We start from the raw sequence: 12305 nt of genomic DNA, 5'->3' as shown, positions 1-12305 counted from the left end.
GCAGCGTCACACGCACACACCCACCCCCGTGTGGCCTGGCCTCCGGCGGGAGGCCCCGGGGGGCAGCCCCTGCTCCGCGGGACCGAGCGTTCGGCACGAGGGTCCCGTGGAGGATCGTCCTGGCCTGCATCGGCACAGCTCTGTGCGCTTCTGCCTCTGAGCTGCGGGCCGCACGGACACGTTGCATATACTGGTGATGCTTCAATAAAGGCTGGCACACTTCAAGGCTGGTTAAGGGGTGCAAGTATCGTGGTAATGGCACTGAGATCCCGTGCCTTGTGCCAGTGCTAAGTGAAAGATGTAATCCAACGCCTCGACCAGGGCCTTCCTTGGGGTGTCTGCTTCCCTCCTCCTAGTGATTTAGTTACTATTTAAAGAGCCTGTGACAGTGTTAAAACGGAAATTTCCTGTAATATTAACATTGCAATTACAAGTTGCTGAATGCAGAGCATCAGCCCGTAAGCAGTCTTTGTGTTTATAGATAGAACATCTTCCTGAGTTAAAGTAAATGGCTTAAAGAATGTCCTCGTCTCTTGATTATTTTCTTTGAAGAACTGTGTCACTAACAGGGTAAATTTCTTCAGATATGTTGGAAGTTTGGTTTGTTTGGCTTTCTGTAAGCAAGCATTCTTCAAAATGTTTGCTTTACATCCGACTGGGACTGATAACAAATAAAGGAATTTTATGAATTGGAGAAAATTGGTAATGAGTCAGTTGTAGATTAGCATCCATTCTATTGATTTTTGTGCCCAATTCTATTGTTGCTTGTAATAAATAATTCCAGTGACTTCAACTGAGTTAAACCTGTCCAATGCACAAATCGGACATTAATTGTCTTTCACTTTTTAAGAAAAACATCTTTCCTATTCAGACATTAATATATATGAGAGTGGGCAGGAGCTCACCTGTCCACCCCAGTCCTGATGAGTATTACAGGCACAGGCAGGCATATAGCAGCAGTTTTGTTGAAATAAGGCAACACTGCCTTATTTCAGGAAGTCTTTTAAAGGGAGACGGAGCAGCCTGCACTGTTACCCACTAAAGAAAAAAAACCAGTCCAGTCTGCAAAGCAGACCTTTCCGATGGGTAAGGACTGGATTGCATACCGTGGGCAGGTGCACAGTGTTCTGCCTGCCTTGGGCTGGGCAGCATCAGGGGATCTGGGGTACACCCAGGGGACCCAGCAGGGGGAAGGGCTGGGGAAGACAGGCAGCAGGACAGGGAAAGCACACTTATTGCTGCTCGATCAGCTCTTCTGCTCGACAAGGCACAACTGCCAGCCCAAGGCTGATGTACTTAAGTATTTCCATTTGCAGTGACACTTGGACATCAGACTTACTTTGCCTGAGTTCAGAATCTGAGATGCCCCACATTAGGTTTATGCACTCAGATGCTTTCGTCAGAGGGCCTGTGTAGCTTTTAGAGGTGTAAATGCTAGCTTGTCTGCCTAAGTGCAAAAATGCAAAAGCTTCTGCATAGGTGATTAGTGGAAAAGACAATCCATTCCCCTAAGCAACACCATCAGTTTTTAATAACATCTCACAATCCATAGCAGAAATAGAATAGCACTACAGAACCTAGTACTATCGTCTAGACCATTATGCCTCTAAAAATGGCTTTTTCCAATTAAGCATCTGTTTTTACATGATGCCCGTACTGAAATTGAAGTCCATTAAGAGCTTGAGCCAGTAGTTATTGGTGGAAAGATTCCCACTGAATTTAGTGGACTTAGGCACAAACCTTATGTGACTGTCTTGAAAAAAAGCATAACACAGGCAAGAAACCTGCAATTAACACAGCAATTATGAGTCTGGAAAATAAAACAAATAAGCCTACATTAAAATGCCATTTAAAAAAAAACATCTATCTGCTGCATGTTAAAGTGTTTCATAATCATGTCAGTGCTTTATTTTAATTTTATTTTGTCCATAGGGGCCAGGAGAGCGCTGGAATTGTGACAAGTGATGGCGAGTCATCCCAGGCATTCAAAGTGCACAAGGTAAAATGCAAATAAATGCTTTGTATTCTTAAGTGAGATGCATGTTAGTTAGTTTCTGCTAAGAAACAGTGTAGTTAGAGAAAAAGTAACATGCTTGATGGGCTATTTTGATTTTGTCAGAGTATCTCGTTTTGTTACCTGTCTTGAGTGCATGTTTAAAACAAACCTGCCAACGTTGTCCTGATAGGTGTTTCTGTGCATACAGTGGCAGACACACAGAAGTTACCCAGAGCATGCTAATGATGTCACAAAAACTTTTTACCAAAGTCACCCTGCAACTCAGGTGTTAACTCTGCAGATTTGGAAGAGGACTGATGCTCTTCCTGATCTCAAAAAGAAAAAAAAATATTATTACAGACTATGCACAAGAAGATGGATGACTAAATCTTATACTAGTGAGACTCAAGGAAGTGGCCACTACTTTACCCATAGGTAGCAATAAACAGAATCTAAGACAGAATAGAGGCCTGAGAAGGTCACACAGACTTTCTCGAGCTGAGAGAATCATGGGGGATGTTACAAGACACGTAATGACCACAGCCTTAAAAGTATTTTTAGTCAGGGAATAGATTGTTCCATGAAAATCCTCAGCACAAAAATGTAGATTGCTTTATTTAAAAAGAGGACTGAAGGGATGTGATCTAGCACTGTGACCTACTCAGCTCCTTCCCTTTCTTTCCCATATCTTTCAGGTTATTTGCCTTTTTCTTAAAGTTCCATTAATACTATATCAGCATTAAGCAGAAGAACTTATAAAGTCACCAGGAAAATAAAGCCAACAGAACATTTTTTTTCTTTTTTCTCCCAAAGGGAATGGGTCTTATAAATCACGTCTTCGGTGCAGACAGCCTGAAGAAGCTGTACCCTTCAAACCTTGGTATTGGGCACACGAGGTACTCCACCTCAGGAATTTCTGAGCTTCAGAACTGCCAGCCTTTTGTTGTAGAGACTCTTCACGGGAAGATCGCTGTGGCACACAATGGGGAGCTAACAAATGCTGCACGTCTCAGAAGGAAGGTTAGTGCCTCCTTTGGGAGCTCTGGCATTGTTTCTTTCTGAGTGTGAGGCAGAAATGACCAATATGGCTGCTGTGACTTTTCCTTAATATCGAACTGTTTTGGGTTATGAAAGAGCTCCCTAAACAAAATAAATCATTTTGGGGGGAAAAAATCCTGTGAAGGGGATTCTGCTTTGATATCTCTTTCTTGATCTCTTATAGGCAATTTCATATTTTGTCCTCTATATTTTAACTCTCTTCCCAGAGCATGCACAAAGCTAATTAAATCACCCAAACATGAATTTGTGCCCTGAATATTGGTGGCATTATTTTGGTTGCATGCGGAGCAAAGGAATGAGAGGAAAAAGGAAAAAAGTAGTGCTAGTGTAGAAGATTGTCTGACCTCATTTTACATAGTTGGTTTGTTAGAATAAATTTTGCATTATTTTGCTGTGATCACCTGAAGCACTGTGAAACGTTTGCTCATTGCACCAAGGTGTTAGGTTCAAATCTGAGCAGTGTGTTGCAAGATGGTTTTTTTAATGCTGGTAACACTTTTGGCTTGTGTCTTAAAAGCTTATGCGGCACGGTGTGGGACTGTCGACCAGTTCTGACAGTGAACTGATCACCCAGCTGCTGGCTTTCACACCTCCGCTGGAAAACGACGATACGGCCGACTGGGTGGCAAGGTGAGGAGCATGGGCTTCACGGTCAACACCAGCCATTGCACCTCGGCATGATGGGCAGCTGTGAATGCACACAGCTGTTGGTGTGGCACACGGTTATGTTCACCTATGTCTCATTCCAGAATAAAAAACTTAATGAAGGAAACTCCAACTTCATATTCATTGCTAATTATGCATAAAGACATAATCTATGCAGTACGTGATCCATATGGGAATCGCCCGCTCTGCATTGGTCGCCTTATTCCAGTAGGGGACATGAATGGAAAAGGTAAACTCTATATATATATAATGTATGAATCTCCATATGCATAGTGTGTGCTTGAAATCACTGATATAAGTAAATAAAGCTACACTTACTGAGGTGTAAGTAGGAATATGTGATGCAAAAATCAGTTTTGAAAAATCAAAACAAAAAAAGTTGGTAAGAAAAAAAATAATCAATAGGTAGTGTGCAAAATTCCATTTTTAGATGCAGGGAATCATAGTGGCCTAATGATAGCCACAATTAGGCATCCCAGCTGTAATACAATTCAAATAATTCTCATTGCTTAAACAGGAAAGCAGGGATGAACAGAATCACAGAAGTGTTGAGTTGGAAGGGAGCTCTGAAGGTCATTGGTCCAAATCTCCTGCTCAAGACAGGCCACTTAAAACCAATTGCTCAGGACAATGTCTAGAATCAAGTCAGGTTTCTTCCTTTTTTCACTTACCTATAGTAAGGTGCTGGATTACTTGCAGTGTATCTCTGAATTCCAAGCGACCCAGTCACATGTAGTGACTGGACCATTTCACAGCAGTTTATGGGAAAAATTCCTTGTGTTCCTATTCAGTCTGCAAATCAACAATTTTCTATTAAGTGAGATTTAAATATCTTCACTTGTTTTAAACAAATATAATTCAAAGGCAAAGTAGTAAATGCTTCCATATCTTCAGAAAACTGAGTTATTTTAACCACAAGAAAAATTACCAATATTTTTTAAAGCATACAGACATTCCTACCCTATGTGACACAATTATATCTTTCCTATGGTTTTGACTCTCAAAACTCTCATTGGAATTCAATCCAGTGTCCATTGTAATCAAAAGCATCTCTCTATTAACCTATTTAGCATAGGAAAAGTAAGGAGTTTCTTGTGTGAACAAAAGTAATTATGTCTATCTGAAGCCACTGAACTAGAATTTGAAAAGTTTGAAATAGTGCAGAGATAACAAAGGTAATTACGTGAACTATTTCCCTTTATGATGCTTTTACTTCCACTTCTGCCTAGAATAATGATGTTTGTTTTGTGGATTTGTTTGGGACTTTTTAAATAAGGTGGAAACAGTGGAATGCTATACATTTTAGTTAGAAATTACAATAGTCTTTAATTGCACACTTGGAAACCATAGCAAGCCAGATACTGCAGCAAAAATGTGATAGTGGAGGGTCATAGTAGCAAAAACTGGGGTCTCTAACCAAAATCTTTTACTTCAGGAAAAGATAACACTGAAACAGAAGGATGGGTTGTCTCTTCTGAGTCCTGCAGCTTTTTGTCTATTGGTGCAGAGTAAGTGGCCTGATTCTTACTTCACTGAAAACTCTTCCTTAGGCAGTGATTAAACATTAAATCCCAAGTTGCCAAATATCATAATGATACCATGAAAGACACCAAGGTTTAGTTTGCTGTGGAGGATGTTTTTGCTGGTCCTGGTTTTTGCCAGTTTATTTTCTCAAACAGGTGATTGGGAAAAAAGTATTATATGTGCAGAAAGTAACAGTAAAGACAACTACTATCACAAAGTAAATGCCTCTTACTTGTTGCATTATACCTGGTTACCCATATAACTTATTCATTTTGCCCACATTTTCAGCAGCATAGTTGCATCACAAAGTAATTCTTCACCTACAGAAAAGAAACACTGGTAGTTCACAGTCTGAAATAACCTGAGTTGTAGCATATGCTGTCTGGTAAGCTGGCCTCCCTGTTAGAAAAAAAAAATTAACTATTTTCTGAAACTTCCTTGAAATTTCTGTTAAGAAAAGCTCACTATGTAGGACAATCAGCTGAATTCTGTGTGTTTTCAATAAAGCAATTTTGTCTAAACTTCTGTAGCTAGTGCTGCCTGCTACTGCTAGTATCTGACCAGTGAATAAACAGATTTGCTCGCCTCTGATTTGTATCTCCAGAATACTTCAATATTTTGGGATAGATTTAGATGTTAGAATAGCCACCTGAGGACTCTCTAAAGAATCTAGAAAAATGTTTAATAAGGTTAAACACTTTAACATAATATACTTAAACGATTCCATACTTCTGCAGATTTGAGAAATAGAAGGTACATTTCTAGTCAGCTTCATGTCATTTGGGGGGAGCTATTTGTCATCTCTAGACAGATATTTCTCTAGATTTGGCTTGTGAGCCAGGATTATTTTGGGTACCACCTCTATTCTCGATTATATTTCTTATATTGCACTGGAAGGTTTATTAGCTTTCATAGAAAAGTTCTCTAGTATTGATACAGGACTATATTATTAAAATATATTCAATCTCAAGACAGTATGTCTGACACACAGGACAAGTACCATAATTCTCTGGTACCAAGTTTAGTATTTTTATTTCATTTATAGCTTTTGAATATTAATTCAGACTGTTTTAGTAAGGGTCAGTTCTCTTAGCATGTTGGTCTTAAAATGCTCTAGGTCAAACCCTAAGATAGAAACAAGTTGTCATGTTAGGATGTTCTAAAACATTTTTCTCTGTCAGTTGGCTCTTGTTTGTACTTGAGAATTATCATCCAGCTTCAGGACATTTCGTACTTCTCTGTATTTCTTTTTCCAGGTACTATCGGGAGGTCCTTCCTGGAGAGATTGTGAAAATATCCAGACATGATGTCCAGACACTGGATGTTGTACGAAGATCTGAAGGAGATCCGTCAGCATTCTGCATCTTTGAATACGTTTATTTTGCAAGACCAGACAGTATTTTTGAAGGTACGAAAATGTTCCATACAGAGCTCCTCCCTAAACAGTGCAAGATGTTTTCCTGGAGCACAGTGACTCTGGGATCATAGTAGAGCACCACTGGATATAAGCTTACAGAGCACAGCTGGGACAGAATGGGCTGGCAAAGCTCATCAGGAAGAGTGTGTAACATCACCTTCCTGTTTGTGGATGTGGATACAGCCTCAGATAGGCTGCCTGCATACTCCTATGGGAGGGATGAAAAGGGCCACCAACATGATTAAGGTAGTTGAAATATCTTTTAAAAGTGAGAGAGTGAAGAAAGGAACTTTACTGGGTCTTGGGAAACATTTTAAAAATTAGACTGGTGAAATAGGATTTAGAAAATCACTTTATTTTGATTTTTTTCTTTGCAAAAAGTGTCATTTCAGGAAGATGCTTGTAGTTTAACTCATAAATCTATGCATTATCTAAGTACTTGGCATTGTCAGTGTAATGCTTTTATTATTATTTCAATAGAAGCTCTCAAAATACTAGCCAGGATTCTCATGTCTGGCAAATAACTCTTCATTGCTTTTTAGGGATATGCTATCCATTGATCCAGTACAATTCCCCACCCTTATAAAGCCAGTTTCACCCCAAATTCTTTTTCTTTCACGATCACTTTACCCTTCAGTACCCTTACTTCTCCCATTCCTTGGTACTGCTGCTGTAGCTTTTGCTATGCCTCATATCATCACAATACTTCCAGTTCTTTCCCATGTTGCAAGTTGTTTAGGACCTCACAAGATTGTCTGAGTCCCCTTATCCCCTTACTAAATTCAGGGTGAATTTTGCTAACAGATTCAAAGTCAGTAAGTGGACAGAAGCAGACAGAAAGATTGCATAAATTTTGTCTGTTGGAAAAAGCAGTCTAAAAATAGAATATGCACGTTTTGAACAGGCAGGCATAATTTCTATTTCTTTCCTCCTGCAGATAGATTTTGTTAGGACCACAGGACCTTTAGTTAGTTACTCAATTAGGGCAAACTGGATTTTAGTTTTCTATGTAGTGATAGGAATGTGAATGTTAGAATGTGACATTATGGAAGGAAATAAAAAGGGACTTTATCCAAGTAACTGCTTATTACTTCTGGAACTTTTCTGACTGACTTATATGCCTACAACTTGACACAGAAATTCACAGAGAAAACTGAGAGGAAGTGTGCATCATGCATACCAAGAAAAACACTTGTTTCTGTTCATAGGTCAGATGGTATATTCCGTCCGCAAAAGATGTGGGCAGCAGCTTGCTATTGAAGCACCTGTGGAAGCAGACCTGGTCAGCACTGTTCCAGAGTCTGCAACCCCAGCAGCTCTTGGCTATGCTCAAAAGGTATATGTTACCTTGCTCTTTTTTCCCCCAAAGCATATTTATACACATCTCTTTTTGTAATGGACTATAATCATGTGGGCTGTTAGAGCTGCACACTGATAAAGCTCTCTATCTTCAGTACATAGGCTACTCCTGTTGAGTCCCATGCCTTGTTTTTTCTCTCATTATTCCTCTATATTAAGGTATTTAAACACTTTTTGGTTACTGTGAAGTCATACTAAGTCCTAAGGTCACTTTAAAAAACAGTAACTGAGACTAACAAGTCCTTCTATATTAATTCTGTTTAACTGTCTCCTGTTTGCAGTGTGGATTACCATATGTTGAAGTACTCTGTAAAAATCGATATGTAGGGAGAACATTTATCCAGCCAAATATGAGGTTACGGCAGCTTGGTGTTGCAAAGAAGTTTGGTGTTCTGTCTGATAATTTTAAAGGCAAGCGAGTTGTTATCATTGATGATTCAATTGTGCGAGGCAATACCATTTCACCCATAATAAAACTACTGAGAGAATCAGGAGCCAAAGAGGTAAGTGAATTTTAAGTCAGTACAATACATACAATACAGATGTAAAAAGAAGTTGATGGGAGGTTAAAGCAGAGGGGCTTGCCTTCATTTTACTGTACGTTCGTTGTTGCCTTATTTAAAAGGGCAAATGTGGAAAAAACCAATAGCTACTCTGTGTTTATTGTGAAGATAGGTTAAGAAGGTTCTTTTGTACGAGTGTGACTTTTGGGTGATTGAGGTGACAGGAACAGGTCTCTGCTTACAAAGCACTATCTGGCAAATAAAAAAAGAATGCAATACAAATCAGTTAAGATCAGAAAACCAAGGATTCCTTCAGTGTGACTTGTAGAAGTGCAAAGAATACAACCATATACTGCTGTAAATATCACATATCTTAAGTCACTGGACCACCATTTTTTTTAATTGACAAAGATTTTTTAAAGCAAAACAGTGTGCAAGTCAGTCACTGGAGCAAAAATGTCCTGTATAATGTTTGATTTTGTAAGCTGAAACTTGTTTATCAAGAACTGAACACCACAGAAGTAAAATCAGGATGCAACCTTCTAAGAACATTAGGAAATACTGTAAAAAACAATTCTAAAACTGTCTTACCTTCTCCTGCTGTGTTGGCATCTGATAAAAACTTTATCTTACTTTTAACCTTTCAATAATTTCTGTGCAGCGCTGTGTTCTGTTCATTATCACTATATAGAATTGAGACTTTGCTCTTATCATCTGCTGACCATCAACTTATATCATCAGCCTGTTTTGAAAATATTTTTATTCAGGTGCACATCCGTGTAGCTTCACCTCCTATAAGATTTCCTTGTTACATGGGAATAAACATTCCAACTAAAGAAGAACTCATTGCCAACAGACCTGAATTTCATGATCTTGCAAACTATATAGGTAAATGCTACTTTCATTTCTTTTCCTCTTGTAAGAGTTGTCAACTGTATTTTATAATCTATTTCAAAATAAAGCAGAACATAGCAAGGCACCAGGCAAAACAGACTAAAGAACTGTAAGGTTGGTAAGCTAGGTTTCTGCATTGTGAGTACTCTGTGGATCATACCAGTTCAGCTACATTCTTTTTTTTAACACATTTAGGGAGCTGTATTTGTCAAAACACAAAAAGTATTAGAATAATTGCATAAGCATAAGTTGCAAATAAAGTATGACAACAAAGCTTTCCAATACTTAAAGCTCCTTCAGAGAAATTTGACAAAAAGAAGCTACTGCAGTCAAAACACCAGGAAGAAAATAAGTAGTGAAAATCTGTCCTATAATGAATATCTCACTTGCATGAGATATTCATAAAAATATATTCAGAACTTGTAGACACCCCCTGAATTTTCTACAAATTGACATTTATGTAAATAATTTTAACTGCATTATATATTTCACTTTGAAAGAAATGACATTTGAAACCAATCAAAGAATGTTAAAAACCTTCTGAAATTTTGAGTCGTGTTTGCTGCAGAACAAAAGAAAAATTGACAGTTTATGTTCCACTGTAAACTCTGATTTCCTGTGTTAAATATTTACTTTCACTGTCTACTGCGAGGGAATCTTTTCCTCCAAATTGTTGTGAAGGTGTATGAAAATATTTCAATATTTTGTAGGATCTCGTTTTTAAGTATTATTCACTACATGAGTGCAAAGGATAGAAAACTAATGATATGAAAAGGCTATGAAATATTCCTACTGCTAGAAAATTTGCATGAAGTGCATAATGATTTTTTTTTTTAACATGATGGTCTTCCTCTCCTCCAGGTCCCAGAGGGGCTTGGTAGTCCTTGGTACTCAGATTTGGGAAGCACTAGCCACGTACACGTCTACTTCCAGACCTGAACTAAGGTTAACTCTGGGAGACTACAGGGAGTTCAGGGAGTCTTAGTACACACTCTGGACTTTGCTTCTGTGTTTGCAGTTATGTGTCAGTATTTGTTCCCAACAGAACCTCTGTCTGGGTTTCAGTGAGTCTGCTCCCTGCACAAAGCAGGGAGAAGGGCATTTGAGCAGGGCAAGACATACTACAATCTCAACATTTTTCAGTTATTCTCTTTCATAAACTATATGATAATGTGACTACATTTCCAAAGAGCATTGCATTTGTTACAATATTGCAGCTTTAACTGATGATCCTTTATTTCCTCTAGGAGCAGACAGTGTTGTCTATCTTTCTGTGGAAGGGCTGGTATCATCTGTGCAAGAAAGCATCAAAGCAAGACAAGACAACAACCCCAAAACCCACAAGGCATTTATGGGAAAGCTTGGTCATTGCACAGCGTGTCTCACTGGAGACTATCCCGTTGAGCTAGAATGGTGAACTTTTAGTGGATGGACATCAGTTCATATGTTGTTGAATGTACCTTTTTCAGTGATGCCTTCTTGCTAAATAGCCTTCTTGCATTTAGGTCAAACAGAAGCCTATGACAGCTAACTAATTACTGTTACTAAAACACATCTTTAAGCAAAGACTTACAGAAAGTCTGATGTGCTGATGAAAACAATGGAAGTAGATTAAAATGCAAAATCATGTTGTTTCAATGCACAGTTGTGCCTTCTGTTTTCTCGCAAAATGCTATAAAAACCAAAGTTTTTTTAATTATGTAGCAGTCCCAAAGTTTGTTGTTTTGGTCTTGCCCTAAAAGCTCCCCCATTAGACTTGTTCACAAAGCACAAATTGTGTGATGATGTAACTTCAAATTATCAAAGTCTTAGTGCAAAAGTATCTGAAGTTTGCTTTACTCCTTAGGAAAAATACCAGATTCTGAAGACTCAAATTGCTTCCTCAGCAGTTGTTACTTAGGCTTTTTAAGAATAGAAGTATCAAACTTCTTCATACAGCCTTTTTTAATTGAGGCCTTTGTAACAGATCCTATGCATATGATGTCTAACATGATTTTTAAGAATGAAGACTCAGGGAAATGCTCAGCCAAAAGCTCTCTAGTTTTGTAACTTCAAAATTCAGTTTTAAATTCATGTAATTACATATCTTTGTGTGATTCTGTCAATTGCCAATATAGTGTGGAAGAAGAAAGACATAATTGGCACTGCCATTCTTTTTTCTGTTTTACGCCTTGTTTTCTCTGGGATAAGTTTGACAATTTCTGAAGTGTACTTTTCATTTGTCAACATCCAAAGTAAACTAAAAAAAAAAAAAAAACAACTTTCCACACTTAACAGTAAAAATGATATATCAAATGAAGATCATGAGTTGTTTTGGGCACAGTCTTATTTTACTACATTACTGCTGTTAGAATAAATGTAATGTTTAAAAAAATTCAACTGTTCTGAAGAACCATTAACTGTTAAATGCATTGTGTTCAGTTGGTCACAATTACAGTTACTGGTATACAGGAAGATCACTTGGACATTGAACAACAAGCTGAAAATGGAAAAGCACCTTTTCATAACTATTGCAAATTTCCGCACAATTTAAAAAATAGTTTGTATACCTCAGTCTTTCTCACTGAATACCAGCAACTTAATTGTAGGTTTTCTATTTAATATTGTGTATTTTGGCCTTATAATTGTTTGTGACACTGTTAAAAAAAAATAAATAGAAAAGTTTAAGAGCTTCTTCCTTCCCCATCATTTTCCATATAGTAGAGAATTACAGGATTGCTGAATAAATTCAAAAGGGAGTTTATGTGGGATTTGTAGCAATTGTGCCTCATTGACAATCACAACAGAAAAGTCCTAGTTTGAAAAAGCATGTAAATACACGTGCTCTAATGAAGTCAGGACTGTGACTTGTGCAGTGGAATCAGAACCACTTGAAGCCAAACCTGTG

At 38.1% G+C, this 12305-nt stretch overlaps 1 protein-coding gene and 1 long non-coding RNA gene across 2 annotated transcripts in view; one reads left to right on the top strand and one right to left on the bottom strand.

Annotated features, from left to right (window-relative positions):
* Positions 1-12091, top strand: part of PPAT (phosphoribosyl pyrophosphate amidotransferase) — a 43895-nt gene extending 31804 nt beyond the window's left edge. Inside the window, exons 2-11 of the mRNA XM_068186792.1 lie at positions 1933-1999; positions 2810-3016; positions 3573-3685; positions 3805-3950; positions 5157-5229; positions 6502-6653; positions 7871-7998; positions 8303-8524; positions 9292-9412; positions 10666-12091. Of these exons, the coding sequence (XP_068042893.1) occupies positions 1933-1999; positions 2810-3016; positions 3573-3685; positions 3805-3950; positions 5157-5229; positions 6502-6653; positions 7871-7998; positions 8303-8524; positions 9292-9412; positions 10666-10835 (1399 nt within the window). The 3' untranslated portion in view covers positions 10836-12091. The remainder of the gene's footprint in view (positions 1-1932; positions 2000-2809; positions 3017-3572; positions 3686-3804; positions 3951-5156; positions 5230-6501; positions 6654-7870; positions 7999-8302; positions 8525-9291; positions 9413-10665) is intronic.
* LOC137472095 (uncharacterized) lies at positions 7877-9292 on the bottom strand. The gene is made up of 2 exons (XR_010998014.1): positions 8868-9292; positions 7877-8834 (listed from the first exon to the last, which is right to left on the bottom strand). It is a non-coding gene; the product is annotated as an uncharacterized lncRNA (long non-coding RNA).
* Positions 12092-12305: the final 214 nt, after the last annotated feature.

This window comes from Anomalospiza imberbis, chromosome 4 (assembly GCF_031753505.1).
Source record: "Anomalospiza imberbis isolate Cuckoo-Finch-1a 21T00152 chromosome 4, ASM3175350v1, whole genome shotgun sequence".
NCBI classification, from domain to species: domain Eukaryota; kingdom Metazoa; phylum Chordata; class Aves; order Passeriformes; family Viduidae; genus Anomalospiza; species Anomalospiza imberbis.
This window is presented reverse-complemented; position numbering and strand designations above follow the sequence as displayed.